The sequence below is a fragment of the Papaver somniferum genome, unplaced genomic scaffold (assembly GCF_003573695.1).
Source record: "Papaver somniferum cultivar HN1 unplaced genomic scaffold, ASM357369v1 unplaced-scaffold_21, whole genome shotgun sequence".
Classification (NCBI taxonomy): Eukaryota; Viridiplantae; Streptophyta; class Magnoliopsida; order Ranunculales; family Papaveraceae; genus Papaver; species Papaver somniferum.
In genome coordinates, this window is record NW_020631041.1 from 4303787 (window position 1) to 4322957 (window position 19171).

At 37.7% G+C, this 19171-nt stretch overlaps 2 protein-coding genes across 2 annotated transcripts; one reads left to right on the forward strand and one right to left on the reverse strand.

Annotated features, from left to right (window-relative positions):
* Window positions 1-300: 300 nt before the first annotated feature.
* LOC113339466 (uncharacterized protein K02A2.6-like) lies at window positions 301-1610 on the reverse strand. Its single transcript, XM_026584733.1, has 2 exons — window positions 1169-1610; window positions 301-914 (listed from the first exon to the last, which is right to left on the reverse strand). The coding sequence occupies exons 1-2, from the start codon at window positions 1608-1610 to the stop codon at window positions 301-303; spliced, it is 1056 nt and encodes a 351-aa protein (XP_026440518.1).
* Window positions 1611-14950: 13340 nt separating this feature from the next.
* LOC113340195 (putative glucose-6-phosphate 1-epimerase) lies at window positions 14951-18797 on the forward strand. Its single transcript, XM_026585407.1, has 9 exons — window positions 14951-15571; window positions 15708-15941; window positions 16066-16140; window positions 16633-16689; window positions 16812-16975; window positions 17766-17900; window positions 17999-18101; window positions 18190-18289; window positions 18392-18797. Exons 2-9 carry the CDS (start codon window positions 15831-15833, stop codon window positions 18595-18597), a joined length of 951 nt encoding a protein of 316 aa, XP_026441192.1. The 5' UTR covers window positions 14951-15571; window positions 15708-15830; the 3' UTR covers window positions 18598-18797.
* The last annotated feature ends 374 nt before the right edge of the window (window positions 18798-19171 follow it).

Below are 19171 nucleotides of genomic sequence, written 5' to 3' on the forward strand. Positions count from 1 at the left end.
TATCGGTCGACCTATCTAAGAACCTTCCTAGGAATGCTAGTCATCCATTTAATCTCTGTACGTCTTTTACTGTGGCTGGTGAGGTCATATATAAGATGGCTTGTACTTTGGCCGGATCCACTTCAATACCTCGCTTCGTTACCAAATACCCTAAGAATTTTCCCGAGGTCACCCCGAAGGCACATTTTGCCGGGTTGATCTTCATATTATATTTACTCAATTGTTCAAAGATTTCCTTAAGTTCCTTAGCACGGTCTTGTGGGAGATTGCTCTTTCCAAGCATGTCGTCCACGTACACCTCTAGGGTCTTATGTATCCAGTTATCAAACATCTTTTCCACCATTCTATGGTATGTCGCACCAGCATTTTTAGACCCAATGATATTTTAGTGTAACAGTACAGTCCTCGTGGAGTAAAAAAGGCAGTGTTCTCTTGGTCCTCTTCAGCCAAAGGGATCTGATTATAGCCTGAATACTCATCCATTAATGATAGCAACCCGTATCCTGATGTTGCCTCCACGAGCTGATCAATGTTGGGAAGTGGAAAGTTGTCCTTTGGACATGCTTTGTTAAGATCACTAAATTCAACACATATTCGTGCTCCTCCGTTATTTTTTAGTACGATCACCATGTTGGATATCCATATCGGATATTGCACTTCTCGAATGACGCCCGAAGACTCCATTTTATTGAGCTCGTTCTGGATAGCCTCATGATATTCTGGTGCCACCTTTCTCATTCTTTGTCTCATAGGTTTGTATTTTGGATTAATTTTCAAATTATGCCAACAAACTCCTGGATCAATCCCTGGAAAATCCTTCATTTTCCATGCGAAGACATCAGAGTACTCATTTAATACTTGTACCAATTTCTCCTCTTCCTTAATTCTAAGGAGGGTTCCGATCTTAACCAACTCTGTATTTTCAGAAGTCCTGATATTTACTTATTTTATTGGTTCCGAGGCCGAGAAATTCGAATTTGGCTCTCCAATGTCGGAGAGGTTGGGTGATTGCTACAAGGGCTCCATGGGTTATCCCGAAATAGGAATGGTTACATCATTCAAGCATCTTGCTTCATTTTTTTTGCTATATAAGTGTCAATTTCTTTTTGGTTCCTAGCATCTTTGGATCTTTTCTTTCTTTCCTTTGGGGAATTTATCTTATTCTCACCATTTTGTTCGTCCATATTGTAACAGTACTTTTCTTCGCCTAAATCTCCTATGATCTCTGTGATCCCATCAGGTGTTGGAAACCTTAAGCTCTGGTGGTAGGTTGACGCGACTCCCTTGATTCCCTGAACCCAGAATCGTCCGAAAATAGTGGTATAAGGTGAAATCATATCTATTACACAGAAAGTAGTTAGAGTCAGGATTTTCCCTACACGAATCTCCATGGTTACTTCGCCCATTGATCTAGTAGACGAGCTTTTGAAACCAAATATATTATATGTGGATGGTATTAGGCATTCGTCTTTTAGGCCCATTTGCTTGAACGTCTCATACAATATGATTTCGACAGAGCTCCCTCCATAAATTAATATCTTAGGCAGTGCCCATGGCAGTGTCTTTGGTTTTTGTTCTTCGTCTTCACGTTCTGGGAGTGCGATATCCATCGTGATCACTAGAGGGTCATTACGATTCGTTCCTCCATCTGGCGCTTCTGAGGCTGAAAAGATGATAGGATGTTTCATCCACTCTATTGGTGGTTCTTTTCCACACTAAAAACCTCAGTCCCTTCAAAGTTTTGCTACGAATTTTCCCTGTGATGTTTCCCTCCATTGTGGGTGCTGTAATATCTGAGTGGGAAATCGTGTTACATCCTAAATATTTTGCTTCACGAGGGATCTCCACCCTATGCACTGGGGCTCACATCACCTGAGAGGAACCTGCTGTGCGATATACTCCTGGAGTTTACCATCAGCGGTCATATCTTTTACTACCTTCATTAGGTCTCTACATGATAGACACATTTATGTGTCTATTTTCATCTCTTTTGTGTATTTTGTTAGTACCCATTTGTTCTTATTACGGTGTTTTTATGTTTGTTTAGGTGTTTTTGGAGAAAATACCCTTCTGTGGAAAGAGTTGCTCAAAAAGTGATGATTTACACCCCGGAGAAAAGTACTAAAGGCACCCCAGAAATGCACCGGAAACGTCCCAGAAATGTCCCGGAGGAACCCAGAAAATTACTATTTCCACCCAAGAATTACTATTTCAGCCCAAATTGCTAAAGGGACACCCGTACAGGATTAGGGGGAGGCCAGTTTTCTTCCCAAATTCAAATTCCAAAATTGGCGGGAAACTTAATTATCGTCTGCATGATTTGGAGTTGAATTTTTGGACGTGTTTTTGCGAGATTCAACACCTGAAATCAATTGGGCTGGGCTTGAATTCACAGGACAGAGTTAGTTCAAGCATTTTGATCGAGCAAAATGGGCCAAGTAAGCCGTGGGAGGAAATCAAAGTTAAACAGGGGAAGATATTATCGGGTGCACTGTGAGCTAAATTTGGAAAGTTTGTGGACAAACAGGGGAAGATATCTTCTCTTATAAAGTTTGTATGTGGCTTATGGAAGTATTACAACTCATTTGCGCAGGCAGAAGAGGTGGAAAAGATCGTATCTTGGCTGACAGTGAAGAAAATAAAAAAAATATTTTACCGAGTAAATGAGAATTATATGGAGTTATTGCGAGGGATTAAATGCTGCTGTTGGATATAAATTAACTCCTTGGGTCGAGAGTCTGGGGGGCTGAGGATAGCCAGAGAAGAAGAAATTCGAGTTTTCCCAAACTCGGTTTCTGCTGCTGCTGCTAATGAACACGAAGAACACGAAGAACGGACTCGCAGCAACAGTCGTTTATCAACAGTGAAAGAGACTCAAGCCGTGGGTCGTAGGTGTGGGTCTTAGATATTCAGTAACAATAGCACCTCTTCTGTGTCGTTGTTTCTGGACGCCTCCTGTAGGTCGCAGAATCCTGTTTTATAACATTTACTTATCTTTCTCTTCATTGTAAACACTTGTGAGCATCAATGAAATATTTTGAGAGTTTTTCCAACATGATGAGCGGCTAAAATTCCCTCGTAACCAAGGCAATGGAGGAAGCTATTCACGCAACATAAATGGGTAACTATTTCATTTAATTATATAATTCACCTAATCGCTGCTTTTGCAGAATTTTAAATTATTTGAATGATTGTCTTAATTATTTGTTATTCAGTTTGATAGGTTATACTTGGTTAAATCTCTTGATAATCTATGCTTAAAGTTCACAAATAAAATTTGAGAATTTGTATGATTGATAGTGAATTAAAGATAAAAGAAGACTTAAGAATATAATAGAGTTTTGAAATATTTATCAATCAATTTTGCGTAATAGTGGAATCTAGTGTCTTGGTTACCTCTCGCACCCATTGTTAATATTTTTGTATATATATTTTTTAAATCTAAAAATCCATTACCTTCACAAGTTCGAGTTTGAACGATACCCCTTACCACTACAACTACTACAACCCACATTAAATCTAAAATCACTACACGAGTCTGTTGGGTGACTGTAAAGTTGATGGAATCCACAGTAATCTTTTCTGTTCTTAGCATGTTCAGGATGTTGCCCTTTATTCCAAGGGAAATTAATCTTATATTTTCCATCAATCTTCTTGAAGATTTCAGAAATAGGTGTTTTTAACTTTGTGTAGATCGGGTCTATAATTTTTCCTTCTTTTGTTGGGCATGATCTCTCCCTTTCGTTCTCCAATTCTCTTTTTATCGAATCGCGTAGACTCGTTATGAGGTCGCTCAGCACCTCGAGTTTGCACCTGGAGGGTCTGTGGTTCTACCACATTAGCTCCTCTACTATTTCCTCGGACTAACTTATCATATGTCCCATCCTGAAGTTCCTAAAGGTATATGCAGGCTTCCCGAATTTCCCTTAATTTTCCCAGACAGGGTGGCAGTGTTTCGTACATTCTTATAAATATGGAGCCTGTCTTTCGTAGACTATTCTTAAAACCAAAGATCGCATATGATTCTGGGACTCGTCCGATCTCTGCATAGAGCTTCCTCCAGCGAGTCACTAGATATCTGAGGGACTCATTAGGCCCTCTTTTTAATTGGAATAACAGATCGATTCTTGGTTTGACTCGACAATTATGCATATAGTCTTCTAAGAATAACTCAGACAAGTGAGCAAATGATTTTACAGATTCCTTCAACAAGTTATTGAACCACATTAGCGATTCTTCTTTTAAATTGGCCGAGAAAAATTTGAACATCACTACATCGTATTGGCTCCATTATGTTAATGTCATTCGATAAGATCGGAGGTGTTCAATGGCATCTCCTGTTCCATTAAAGGGAGTTTTAAAGGTCGGGAGGGAGCATTTCCTTGGAAATGGATTGGCTAGTAAACTTTCCTCTAGGGGAAACTGTCCCTCTTCTTTCATTACCTCTGCCAACTTTTGGCCTCATTGTCTCTCGGTGGCCTCTTTGTACATCACTTCGAGCTGACATAGCCTTACCTGCAATTGATCATCAATATGCCCCGTTTGGGCCTAATTTTTTCCTCCGACTTCCCTCTCGGAAGATAAAGAAGTATCTGGGTGACGATACCTTGATCGCCCTGAATCCTCATCGGACTGTTCAACATACGAAGTAGGCTTAGTGCAATGGACTTCTCTTTTGAGGTCTATCCTCGCTTGGGGTTTCCACCTAATGAGTTCTCGGAGAAGTTATTAATTTTAGTTACACCCTCCTTTTTCATCCCTTCTCGCTTGTACCTGGGGTTGACATCGGATGACCCTTCCGATTGGATGTCCTCCTCATTTAAGACTACTCTACTTCCTCGTAAGAATTTGTCATCCGTATCCTCGTTCTAGGTATCTGGTATGTCAATGTGTTCATCGTCTTGTAATCTCTCAAGAGAGTTTTCCTCCTCTGGGATTTCCTTCGGGTTAGTGAGCAGCGCCTTGCCTTTCGCCCGATGTCTCAATCTCCTGTTTTTCTTTTCTAACCTTTTGTTACGTCGTTCTAATTTTCTCATTCGTTCTTCCTGCACCTTTTGTGCTTTCATGATACCTGCAAGAGCAACACTGTTATTATTGAGGCTAGAGGAGTAATCCTTCTTGGCCTCGATGTTTGCTATCTGTTTTGGCATGTGACCCAACCCTCCTGGTTGAGTCAAATGAAACTCATTTTGTCCTTCGTTTGGATTTTCCTCTTCGTTGGAGTCATATTTATCTCTGAACCCTTCCCGATATTGATTATCGGGTCATCCCTGGCCTGGGAGTACACCATTGAGCAGAGCTTCTCCTGGCTCCATCGAGTCAAGTCCTTCGGGTAACATACCATCAGTTTCTCCTTGGCTTGTGCGAGTATATCATCTCGTCACCATCGCCTTACCTGCGAGATATGCAATAATGCTTAACTTGTCTTTTCTTTCAGAAAAGTAGGACCCTAAGTTTGCAGGTCATGTGCAGTTTCTAAGTCATAGTTCAGATTAAGCAGTTTTTAGTCCAGGAAGACATTTCAGTGAGTTTTGTAAACATGTGATGATGTTAAAACATTCCCAGTTGGATAAAGTTTTGGTGTCAGGAAAAGGTGTTCAGCTTTTCTCTTTTCTCGAGTAAACTACCTCATCCTGCACGTCATACCTTTAACGGGTAAAAACCACGATTGAGTACGTTTTTCCATATTTGGAAGTATTTCTCAATGTCTTAAATTCTTGATTTTGGCAAACTTGTGTTTGATGAATGATTATATACTCATTAACATCTCCTCTTTTCTTATATTTAAGTTTCCAAGAAGAAAATTTTAGGTTAAATGGATTTTTAGGAGATAAACAACATCACAAATTGTCTTTTGCTTGAGTTTTTTTCAACTTCCATAGTATATTTTACTTCTACAAAGTCTAATTGCTCAGGTTTAATCCCAACTCGTTTATGGATGAGGTTTTTTCGAACTTTTGCAAGAAGTTTATGGCTTCTGTGATGTTCTAACCATCTTCTCTCCTGTGATTCTTTAGGAAATCGGTGAATCCACCATAAAAAGCATGGATTCTAAGGAAAATAACGAATATAATTATAGATTTGATGTTATTTGAGGGTCTACAGAACTTTGCGATCATGTAGATCTGGCTATGTCCGAGATCGACTCATTAAGTCTTAGAGAGATCTACACAGAGATGAAAGAAACAACGTTTCTAAGAGATTATTGAAAAAAAATTTGAAAACTTTTTAAGGGAGGTGGATAAATCTTCATACCTCTCAGTTTCTCGCACCAAAATGTAGTTGCATCATTTTTGATGACTACACCCAAGTAAATCTAAGGACTATAAATCTACAAACATTCAAGATTCAAAGATAAACAAGATGTAAAGAACATGAAAGTAAAGATGAACACAAGCATATAACGTGGTTCAGTCTTGTAGACCTACATCCACGAGAAATAAACTATATCTTTATTGTTAAGATCTTACCCTTGAATGAATTACAGATATCACTTAGACTTCTTACTCTTTCTTTCTCTAAATTTCTCTTTAGAATTATCTGTACAAAGACCATCTAAGATTACATGTCCGTTCCTTCTACATGAACTGGTATTTATAGACAGACTGGACTGGTGAAGGTGTGACCCGATATCGTTGTGCTGGTGACGCTTTCGTACATCTTATCAATACTCGGACGAGTTCTCCATTATTCTCCTTTGAGGTGTATCGTTCGACTCTCCCTCCAAATTATCTCGCCTAGCCTATTCATGGTGTTGCTCTTCCTTGAAGGGTATCGTACTACTCCTTCTTAAGATTGTATTGTAAATTGACACACAAACCATCCTATTATTTAGAAACGGAGAGAATATATGAAGTCGGTGAGGGAACTCCACTGCTCCATGAGAACTACTTGGAATGCGCTAGTCCTAGCATTTTCGAGCTTTTATCACTTTAGGATCAGAGAGGTCCTTAGAGTTAAAGACCTGGTTGCTGGTCACGTTGTCTGTGTGAGCACTGTTGAATATGCCATAAGAGTATGACTAAGCGTATGCAGCTTTTGGGGTTCACGTTATGTTTGTCCCACACAATTACACACCCCATGACGCAATATATACAACATAGTGCTGCTGCTGATCGTCTCCTTTCGGTTGCTGTTTTTATTTGGTAGACCTTCTTCACCTCTAATCCTGACAAGATTCTTTCATGGACTTTGCTATGTCTGGACATCTTGTGGTCACCCATAACTGACCTGCCGTACTTTGTCCAAAATGTTCCCATTTCAATGCAAATGCGAGAAGCATTTGTTTGATTGCAATTGATAATCCTATTCAGATTGGCCGTTTTAGATGCACAAGGAAAAATAAATAAGTAGAAATGACCTCTACAAGCCACGCAAAGGGGAGGTTAACTGTTAGGAAATAAAATTACAGTGTCCTTAGAGGATGTTTGGATACTGCTTACGAATAATTTTCTTAGAAAGTTAAAAATTAGTTCCGGAATACATTTTCAGAAAAACTTTTAAAAGAAAAAAAATTATTATTATTATTTTTTTTGGGTATTCATAAGAGTTATTTCTACATTTTGGGAGGAAGAAACGACATTTTTACTTCTGGTTGCCAAACACTTTCAGAGGATGAGTTTCTTATTCGAGCCATGAGTACCAATATCTTGCAAATCTACAACTTGAAACGCCGTCATTGTAATACAAGCCATTGTTAATCCATATAGGTGTAAAATAACCTTGTAAATAATAGCGTGTGCATTATCCAGACATGCATTGCGACCTAACTTTTCTTTTTTTATGCTTCGGATAGATACTCTTGAAGCCTAACATTTGTAAGGCTTAATCTATCTTGACTCATAATCTTATTTGCAGGATTCTTATCCACTGTTTTTCTTCAGGAGTTATCCATTTACCATTTATTGTAAATTCCAAGTTAGGAAAATGTCAAAAACTGTCGGATGCATTTCTTTCACGAGTGGGTAGTTACCATCTTCAGGAGTTATCCATCTAATCTAATGATGATTTAGATATAATGATGAGTAAGTGGTACCCTTGGCTTGAATCACCCTACCAGTACGGGCGTCAATGAAGATGCGGTATTATTTTGGCTTTAGCATGTGATAGACACATTTTTGTGTCTACTTTGTCCGTAATGTCTGTATTGTTGAACTCTATTTTTGTACTAATATTGTGTTTTTATGTACTTTTAGGAAATAAACATTTTTGGAAAATTCGGCTCGAAAAGTTGATTTTGGCACCCGGAGGACAAGTGTTATTCGGACTCTCGCTTTTGGATAAGGGGTAACCTAATTACTAAGGGGCACCCCCAGGGCATCCCAAGGCATCTGTTATTCGCAACCCAGTTCAGGATAGGGGCATATCATCTTCAACATTCAAATTCGTGTTTTGGCGGGAAAACCATTTTCACTCCTGACAGATTTTCAATCAGCAAAATGAAGGTGTTCTAGTGCGATTCAATCGCTGAAAATTGGTGAGAAGTTGTGATTTAACATGGAAAAGCTGTTGTGAGTGTTCTCTTAGCTCAAATTTGGCTAGAATTGGCTAGCCAATTCACGGGCTCAAAACAGGTAAAACACATGCAGAAGAGTTTCTCTACGACTTCTGGAAGATTTTGTGTGTGTTCTGCTCGTGTTTCATGCATCGAGCAACCTGTTGGAGCATGTGTAATCAAATTGGAGCGTTCTGGACCAGAGAAAACGCGTGAAAAGCTAAAACAGGAAAGAAAATATCCGAAAATATTTTCTTTCACTGCCGAGGATTTGTGAAGTTATGGAGGAGATTCGATGCATGCTTCGGGTTTAAATAGAGTCCTTGGAGGTCAGAGAAAGAGTTAGGAAGTTTAGGGAGAATTTGGGAGAGAGTTAGAGACGTAAAAATCAAAGAACCAGATGTTGTGAAGAAAGTTTATGCTGCTGCTGGAACTGAAGAACACGAAGAACAATAGACGAGGCAGGAAAGTCGTTAAAAACTGTCGCTTTATTGCGACACTTTTCCATTCCTTTCCGCGACTGAGTCGTTGTACCAACAACACTATCTCTGTGTCGTTGATTCTGGACGCTTTCTGTGGGTCGCAGAATCCTGTGTTATACTATTTACTTATCTTTCTCTTCATTGTAAAACACTTTTGAGCATCAATGAAATCTTTTGAGAGGTGTTTCATCCAAAAAAAAATTATTTGTCTTTTTTTTTTTATTATTATTATTTTCATTTGTTCCTTTTTACGTTTCTTTGGGTGTGTCTTTGATTTGCAGGTTTGAAGTTGGATACTAAGGACTTGGAACAAATCTTAAAGCTAAAAGAAAAGAAAAAAAGAAGACAAATAATTTTTTTTTTTAGGATTTAGTTTTTTTTTTTTTTAATTTTTAATTTTTTTAACTTAACGGCATGAATAGATCTTTTTGATCCAAGCGCATGCTTCTTGTCAGCAGCTTACACGATAGTTCCCACGGGTCCTGCATTCCAAGCTTTCTTAGGCGACGGAAACAGGGAGAACACACGCATATTGCTATCCAAGTGTTAATACTTATTCCGATTGGTCTAACTGGTCCGGTTTTTTTTTAGTAACTCAGTCACTCTAATTCACCCTAGCAGTGGTAACAACTTGAATCGTGTGCCCCACCTAATCACTTAGAGAAACATAGTTTAAAATGAAAAAATAAAATAAAAAAAGAAATGAAAAGGACTCAACGAGATATGGTGCACTATCATGTTATTTCTAACACTTGAGCTCTGTGCTTTTATAAATAGACTCTATAGATGTTTCCATCTAATCAGATTGGTTCCTCAACTCCTACAACCGAGATGCTTCCATCCACTTAGATTAGTTAGTGCCATCCTTTTAGCTTTAAGCTTTGTTCCAAGTCTTTAGTATCCAACTTCAAACCTGCAAATCAAAGACACACCCAAAGAAACGTAAAAAGGAACAAATGAAAATAATAATAATAAAAAAAAGAAGAAAAATAATTTTATTTTTTTTAGGATTTTATTTTTTTTGATGAAAAACCTCTCAAAAGATTTCATTGATGCTCAAAAGTGTTTTACAATGAAGAGAAAGATAAGTAAATATCATAAAACAGGATTCTGCGACCCATAGAAGGCGTCCAGAATCAACGACACAGAGATAGTGTTGTTGGTACAACGACTCAGTCGCGGAAAGGAATGGAAAAGTGTCGCAATAAAGCGACAGTTTTTAACGACTTTCCTGCCTCGTCTATTGTTCTTCGTGTTCTTCAGTTCCAGCAGCAGCAGAAACTTTCTTCACAACGTCTGGTTCTTTGATTTTTACGTCTCTAACTCTCTCCCAAATTCTCCCTAAACTTCCTAACTCTTTCTCTGACCTCCAAGGACTCTATTTAAACCCGAAGCATGCATCGAATCTCCTCCATAACTCCACAAATCCTCGGCAGTGAAAGAAAATATTTTCGGATATTTTCTTTCTTGTTTTAGCTTTTCACGCGTTTTCTCTGGTCCAGAACGCTCCAATTTGATTACACATGCTCCAACAGGTTGCTCGATGCATGAAACACGAGCAGAACACACACAAAATCTTCCAGAAGTCGTAGAGAAACTCTTTTGCATGTGTTTTACCTTTTTTGAGCCCGTGAATTGGCTAGCCAATTCTAGCCAAATTTGAGCTAAGAGAACACTCACAACAACTTTTCCATGTTAAATCACAACTTCTCACCAATTTTCAGCGATTGAATCGCACTAGAACACCTTCATTTTGCTGATTGAAAATCTGTCAGGAGTGAAAATGGTTTTTCCGCCAAAACACGAATTTGAATGTTGAAGATGATATGCCCACTATCCTGAACTAGGGTGCGAATAACAGATGCCTTGGGGGTGACCTGGGGGTTCCCCTTAGTAATTAGGTTACCCCTTATCCAAAAGCGAGAGTCTGAATAACACTTGTCCTCCGGGTGCCACAATCAACTTTTCGAGCCGAATTTTCCAAAAATGTTTATTTCCTAAAAATACATAAAAACACAATATTAGTACAAAAATAGAGTTCCAACAATACATACATTGAGGACAAAGTAGACACAAAAATGTGTCTATCAAATACCCCCAAACCTATTATTTGCTAGTCCTCGAGCAAATTTAATCTAAAAAGTAAAATGACTACACTTAGCACGTGAAGGAAGCCGTTAAACCACTAGGTGGCCCTAGTGGCGGAGTGTTGTCTCCGGAGGGTTTACCAGAGGTGTACCTACAAAACCATTACTCTGGACCCTAGCTATCTACAACGAACCTTGGAAGGCACTAAAGAATCTCCTTGGTTGGCTTACAATCACTGACTACAGGAGGAAGTACCCTGATGCGAAATTCCAATTGTTGTACACGAGTTTACACTCAAGCATACTAAAATTCATATAAAGTGACATAGCTCTACTCAGATAGTTGCACTATGGACATCATATTCGGAGTCAAACTAATCATATGGATAGAAAAAGGAGATGGAAATAGAAAAATGTAGATGGTTTTGATGTTAACCAAATGATAGATGTTTCACATATCTGTCTGAAGGCCACTGCCAGAATGAACCTATCCTAATGGACTGAGATACCGGTCTGACTAATATCAACACAACTGGCATATACACGGGAACCAGTGGTCAATAACTTAAATCTAGATCAACAAACTGGCAAATACAAGGGAACCAGCAGTTGACTATACAGAACAATATCCATTTTTTTTTAACTTAACGGCATGAATAGATCTTTTTGATCCAAGCGCATGCTTCTTGTCAGCAGATTACACGATAGTTTCCACGGGTCTTGTATTCCACGCTTGCTTAGGTGACGGAAACAGGGAGAACACACGCATATTGCTATCCAAGTGTTAATACTTATTCCGATTGGTCTAACTGGTCCAGTCTTTTTTTTTTTTAGTAACTCAGTCACTCTAATTCACCCTAGCAGTGGTAACAACTTGAATCGTGTGCCCCACCTAATCACTTAGAGAAACATAGTTTAAAATGAAAAAATAAAATAAAAAAAAATGAAAAGGACTCAACGAGATATGGTGCACTATCATGTTATTTCTAACACCTGAGCTCTGTGCTTTTATGAATAGACTCTATAGATGTTTCCATCTAATCAGATTGGTTCCTCAACTCCTACAACCAAGATGCTTCCATCCACTTAGATTAGTTAGTGCCATCCTGAATACGCATAAATTTCTAGGCTCTGGAGTTTATTTATTGCAACTAAAAGATTTTCCCAGCATGCGGATTTGGTAAAAACAGTATTTACATGTCCTTGCATTCCAAAAGCCACTGCACCAGATAGGGAGTGAGGCTAGGGTGAAAATTGACCGGCCTTGTCACTTTTATTTTTTTATCTTTTGAAGCTCGAATTCATGATTATATAGTGTAATTTTACGAGATTATCTGCGAAAAAGGATATTTTGATTTTATTTTATGTTTTACGGGCAGTTTGTTCTTTCTATGACTTAACTGTCTCGTCTGAATCTAACTCATCATTATATCTAAATCTGACCCGTAAGATATGGGAAAAACAAAAAAAAATAACCGATTTGGCATCTAACGATTCAGATCCTAAATCAAATCCAAACAGACTATGTATAATAGTACAAACACAGTTAAAATAAAACAAAATAAGTCGATCCAGCTGAGTCAGATTTTTCCTGTTGTTGTTTTACTTAGTAGACCTAATAATCCTGGCAAGATTATATCGAATGCGAAACATCTTGTGGTAACCCATAACTAACAAACTCAATTTTATCCTAAATGTTCATATTTTCGAGCGAACGCTACTTTCACTATGTGTTGGGATATATATTTTAAAATAATTATTTTATATATTTATTTCAACAATTCGAGTTTGGCTCAGTGGTTAAACATTTTGTGCCTGGAGGGTTAGGTCTCAGCATCGAATCCCTCCCCTTACTGATTGTGCATATATATTATCATTATATATATAACATTAGTCTGGGAGCGGGGCCTTGGGGCCTTGAGGATCTTGGGAGGACTCTTGAATTTAGAAAGTATTTTTAAAAGATTTTTTCAAACTGTTTTTTTTACTGCACTTAATTATGTTTTGATTGCGCTAATTATGGCATGATTTATTTGCCCGTTTTTTGACTGTTTCGAATGGAATTTTAATTGCAGCAATTAATCCAATTTATTCTCCATTAATCTGCATTGACTGCCTGGTTATAAAAACAGTTTTGAGAACAGAAAGAAAAAAAACAAGTTTTTACACTATTGTTTTTCTGAGAATCAAGAGACCAAAAATACTGAGCAAGAATAGAGAGAGTAAAAGTGATCGATTTCTCATTATGTGCTTGAGAGATCGAAAGAGAGTTTTTCTCGGCTGTTTTATCCTGGGGGCGTTGTGACGGAAAAGAACTGCTTGCATAAAATTCAAGGCAGAGCAACGAAACGTCTTAAAGAGAGCGACCTGGTCGTGACTCAGCCGTCACTTTGTTTTGTGTCTTAATCTCTGTTTTGCAGGTGTGAAATCGACAGTTATTCCAACACTGTCTCATCGAAAATGATTCACCCGCTATCATGAGATTAACCTGAGGGAAGAATATCAATATATCACTATCAAAATAAAAAAATAAAAGATCTAGTAATCCATGTCATTCCGGGATTAAATAAAGTTATGATTTTGAAAAAGTTTTATAGGAAAAATCACTAATATTTTATTGGTGTAGGTAGAAAACAACTGTACAGGCCAATTTTGGAAAGCATAATTAGTGCTAAGGAAAAAGATGGTAGAAATGAGCCCTACAAGCCTTCCAAATTAGAGGTTATTGGCTGCAAAGACATCATGGTAATGCAAATCTATTTTCATCCACCGGCGATACGACGCAACAACCATCGTCTCTTAATGGCTGTTGTGTTTTGGTTTACTAAATAATCCCTCCTTTTCTAAATAATAGGTTTGTTTGGTTTTTATAAAAATTAAGAAAACCAATCATTATAACTACTTTTTCATGTTTTTTTTCTTAATCTATCCTTATCCCCACTCGTTTGATATAAGAGAAATGGGAGAGAGAAGTGACCTCTCTTTAATATTAAGAGAGAAAAGAGGGAGAGAGAAGTGATCCCTCTATGAGTGTACTGGTAAAATCATAACAATTGAATTTTCACGTATGGACACAAGCCTATTTATTTTACATATCTTAATAAGGAAACAAGTCTATTTTTTAAAAACGGAGGAAATACCAAATAGGTGTTGACAACTTTCCAAATAAAAACAATATAATATATGCATGATGCATTACGTAATCGACATTTATAAAATTGATCATGAAAAATCTCATGGAAAATCTAGCGATTAGATCAGAGTTTAAAAATTAAAAACCAAAGATTGATGCCATTTGTTTAGAGAAGGTTCATGAAATTTCTCTTCGATGGGTGTAGCAATGTTGACATTTGTCCATCTTATTCTGGCTTTGGATGCATATCCAATTTTCTTTGTTATCCATTTCTTTTTTTTTGGTCGGGCATTATCCATTTATTACTAGACTGAAATGAAATAAATTGGGGAAAATGTCAAAAGCTGTCAAAGTGGGTGGTGGCCTTTGGACTCTACTACAGTTGGTTGGTACACATCTCCACCTTAGAAGTACGGACCTCAGTGGAGCTGCGGCGTATTTTAGTGTTAGCGCAAGAAATGTGAAAGATGGGTGCAGTTGGTGGTAAAAATAGTATTTACGGCTCCCATTGACACCGGAGAGAAATAAAAGGCCACGGACGAGAACATTGAAGTTAAAAAGAATTTCTAGTAAAATAAAGAAAAACTATGGTTTGATATTTGCCTCGGACCAAATTAGACACCGAGTCGAGTCAGCATTGAGTCAGACATTTGCACTTTTTAGACAAAAGAGAGACAAAAGTGCATCACTCTTGACCAAATTCTGAATATATTTTCTTCTTCTCTATAAATTAAAAAAACGGAAGAGAATGGTAGTAGTATTTAGTAGTTGAAGAAGTGGTCAATTTCTTTAGATCTTCCTAAGAAATAAACATCAACAATTAAATAAGTAAACTGAAGAAGATCTCTCTCTTTGCTTCTCAATATAAAATTCTTCAAGAATTTAATTAATCAATTTCTTCTTGTTTTCGAATCCTGTAGAGAAAAAAGAAAAACTGTTCGTATAAAGTGTTACATGTACACTAACTTCACGTATCATCAAATCAAATCAAATCAAACCCACTCACTATTAAAACTCTTTCTTCTTCTTCTTCTTCATCTTCATCTTTTGAAACAATTAAAAAATTCAATCTTTAAATCACTTTCAGTTTTTCAGTTTGGGCCATTATTTCTATGGCTCTCTGGGTTCTTGCCAATTGCCATGCATGTGTTGAATTTTGAAAATTTCTCAAAATTCATGTCTATTCAAGTGATTTCAGAGATGGGTTTTGTTGGAAAATGTCCTTCTGATACGTTTCACTGGTTCTAAGGGTTTTGGTGGGGGAATTTGGGTTGTAGTTTTTGGATCTCTGGGTTTTGTTGGGTAATTTCTGGATTTGGGTTTTTGATTTTATCTTGTTATCTGAGTGAAAAAGAAAAAGTTGGATTAATTTCTGGTAAGTTTTTAATGGAAGTTATTAATTCATGTTTAGATCTGAAATAAAATCACATTCCTTTTATAAAATTTCAGTAAAAATATTCTTTGAAAAGGGGGTTCAATCCAAGATTAAGTAGTTGAGAGTTTGGTTTCAGGGTTCACGGGGGAGAACAAATTGTTCACAAGAAAGTCTTTGGATTGTCTCAACTGTAATTGCTGGCTTTGTCTTAACATCTTAGGGTATAAAATCTAAGTGTTGGAACAAAGGATTGCAAGATATGGGTCATTCAGCTGCAGTTTGGGATCAAAGAGCAGCAATTGAGGTTACAAAAGATTGGAATGGGATTGATCAGGTCGTGCTTCGATCGCCTCGAGGAGCTTCGGCTAGGGTGAGATCCTTTTTCTGTGTTTCAATTGTGTTTGTTTTTAAATTTTGCTAATTTTGTTGTTTGGGTAAAATTTTGTGAATTATGGTGTTGTGTTAATGGATGATTGTCTGTGGAATTTGTTCAGATTAGCTTGTATGGAGGACAAGTTTCGTCGTGGAGGAATGATAGAGGGGAAGAACTCTTGTTCACAAGTAGTAAGGTGTGGTGTTTTGAACTTCTCTTTTGTGATTATGTATGATGTGTGTTATCGGGTTCTGTCGAATGTGGTTAGTGATCATTAGTGTTTGAATTTCCATATCCAGACGATGTTCGTGTTGTGACACAGGATATATGGTAGGATAATGATTTTCTTGACGGAAAAATTATACATCAATTAGGATCTCATGGAAAGTGACATTTGGGATTGACTTGATGATTGCTTGTCTAAACTTTGTGTGTTGTGATATTATATCTTGCTTGCAAAATCTGTATATGTCTAGTTGTTAGTTCTCTGTTATGGGCGGTTTGCGTTTCTTAATCACATGTAGTTACCAACCGGTAGAGAATTTAATGCGACACCGAATGTTTCGTGAATGAACGAGTTGTTTTGAGATTTTATTTTTATTTTTTTTATGTTTATCGTTATTTTCGGTTAGGGGGGATGACTGATTTTTAAATTTATTTATTGTATTTTCTTATTCGTCTGCTGAAGGCCATCTTAAAGGCTCCGAAAGGAATGCAAGGAGGAATTCCTATATGTTTCCCACAGGTATAACCATCCGTCCTTGTATTTCTCAAGTGGTATTCAATGCTTTTTAGTCTATTCAAAGATGAACGTCTATATGCCTTAGTTGATCCGTCTTTTATGACTATATTTCAACTATTTTAAAGTTTGGAAGTTGTGGGTTGCTGGAGAAAAATGGGTTCGCAAGGAATAAAATTTGGACCATTGATGACAATCCTCCTCCTCTTCCCACCAACGACTCAACTGGTAAAGCTTTTGTTGATTTGCTGCTTAAACCGTCCGAAGAGGATTTGAAAAGCTGGCCTCATAGGTATGATGTTGTTGGATATTTTAGAAAACTCTGACTTATGGCATCTATCCTTTGCTTAAACTTGAATTAATAGCGCCACAAACTTTTTCATTTTTTACTGTTCGAGTCATTGGTAATCATCAATGGTTATGTGCTAGTACTTTATACCGACCTCAACATGTTCGTACTATACTACGTGTTCAGTAGAAGAAGAAACAACAATGTGGAAGTCCACAGAGGAAATAATGTCGGATATTCATTGCATATAGCTAATACAGTGTCCACTGGCTAGAGAAAAAGGGCCTCTGACATTTTTCACGGGGTTAGCTTTAAAGCCTCCTGATGCTGATGTTTCTGTTGGATATTATCAAACTAATTTGATGGTTGATTCAGCACAGGACCACTCTGATTCTCTCTGGAACTGTAACGGTGTGTGTTCAGTTTGTGGTCCATGTACAGTTCATTGTTTTGGTTTAGCTAGTGAAATAAATAGTTTGGTCGCTTTCAAATTCATTTGGGTTTTTTGATGAATCCTGAAAACATCTTAAACTCTGGAAAAAGAACTGTTGTTTCAACATTTCGAGTGAAATGTTATCCATAGACCAATTGATTGTCTCGGGCAGTCTTTGACAGCTTGGTTTTCAAATTGTGGACCAAATGTGGTCTATTGTAGCTAGCCTTGAGACATTCTCAGTTATGCTCGTTTGACATCCCACGAGAATTTCTATTTTTGTTAGATGTCCTGCTATTAACTTTTGTCCGTTAGGGTAGTTATTTATTACTAACCAAAAAAATGCTATTGCCATTTCAGTTTTGAGTTCCGCCTTAGGGTTTCTCTTGCCACCAACGGGGACCTCACCATGATTTCACGCATTAGGAACATCGATTCCAAGCCATTTAGCTTCTCATTTGCATATCACACATATCTCTCTGTTTCCGATATCAGGTATACTAGAGCGCTTCTTGTTTGATCAAGATTGTTAATTTTTCATGAATCAAGTGTGTGGTGTAATACTTTCATAATGTCATGGCTTAAATTCACAGTGAAGTGAGAATAGAAGGTTTGGAAACACTCGACTATCTTGATTACCTTTGCCAGAAAGAGCGATTTACAGAACAAGGAGATGCAATTACATTTGAAAATGAGGTAAAAAAAATGCAATCTGCAGTAACATCTCTGAAAACCCTTTTGATCATCGTGACTACGTGCTCATCCAAGTTCATGAAATGCGCAGGTCGATCGAGTTTATCTAAGTTCTCCAAACATAGTCGCAGTCCTTGACCATGAAAAGAAGCGGACATTTGTTATCCGTAAAGAAGGCCTTCCTGATGTTGGTAAGATGGTTCTCTTTTTTTGTTCGTTCTTCAAGGTTACCACCCAGTAACTCCGATTTTGGTTCCTGTCGCTCGTAATAACTTTGGTTGTTTTCCACTCAGTCGTATGGAACCCATGGGAGAAGAAATCAAAAACCATGACAGATTTTGGGGACGAGGAGTACAAACAGATGCTCTGTGTTGATGCTGCAGTAATTGAGAAACCAATCATGTTGAAGCCAGGTGAAGAATGGAAAGGTCGATTAGGAATCACTGTCGTGCCTTCCAGTTATTGCAGTGAACACGATCCTTGTCTGAGTGGACTTTGAAACAGCGAGAAATCCACACCGAAAAAATGGTAGTAATAACTATATTTATTCACGTTGTTATTGCCTTGTAATTTCCTAGAGTACTGAAATCTGTAGAGCAGATGGTTGCGGTGAAAAACATGCTTTTCAGTTGTTCTTTTGGCAACAGCCATGGTTGTGAATGAAAAAACCTCTTGTCAATCGAAAATGAGAGTTTACAATTTCTCTTTTTCTTCTCAAATCAAAATGGTTTGATTGTAAACTCAAGCTGCATAAATACAGAGGTCACCCAGATTTTTTCTTTTTTTTAAGCAATCCCAGGTGTCCTATGTTTGCCAGAACTTAGTTTGGCGACACTTTTTGAAGTAGATTAGAGTGTGTTTAGCAAAGGCAGGGGCAGAGACGGACACGGCAAGGATACACAATTGCCTTCCCTGTTGGGCTGGCTCACCGAGCCCATGTTTGTCTATCCTAAGACTGAGTCCTATGGGCTCTTTTTGAAGTAGATTAGAGTGTGATTAGACTAACTGCATGTAATCCTCTTCACATGCATTTACATCTTCACCAAGAGGTACACAATCACGTAAAGGTATGT

What these genes read in the sequence shown, in the direction of transcription:
- LOC113339466 (XM_026584733.1), bottom strand. Translation starts at nt 1,610, where the DNA reads ATGGATATCGCACTCCCAGAACGTGAAGACGAAGAACAAAAACCAAAG. An exon ending in CAATATGGACGAACAAAATG is followed by an intron (nt 915 to 1,168) that starts GTGAGAATAAGA and finishes CTGAAAATACAG; the next exon opens with AGTTGGTTAAGATCGGAACC.
- LOC113340195 (XM_026585407.1), top strand. Translation starts at nt 15,831, where the DNA reads ATGGGTCATTCAGCTGCAGTTTGGGATCAAAGAGCAGCAATTGAGGTT. An exon ending in TTGAAAAGCTGGCCTCATAG is followed by an intron (nt 16,976 to 17,765) that starts GTATGATGTTGT and finishes TTGCCATTTCAG; the next exon opens with TTTTGAGTTCCGCCTTAGGG. An exon ending in CAATTACATTTGAAAATGAG is followed by an intron (nt 18,102 to 18,189) that starts GTAAAAAAAATG and finishes TGAAATGCGCAG; the next exon opens with GTCGATCGAGTTTATCTAAG.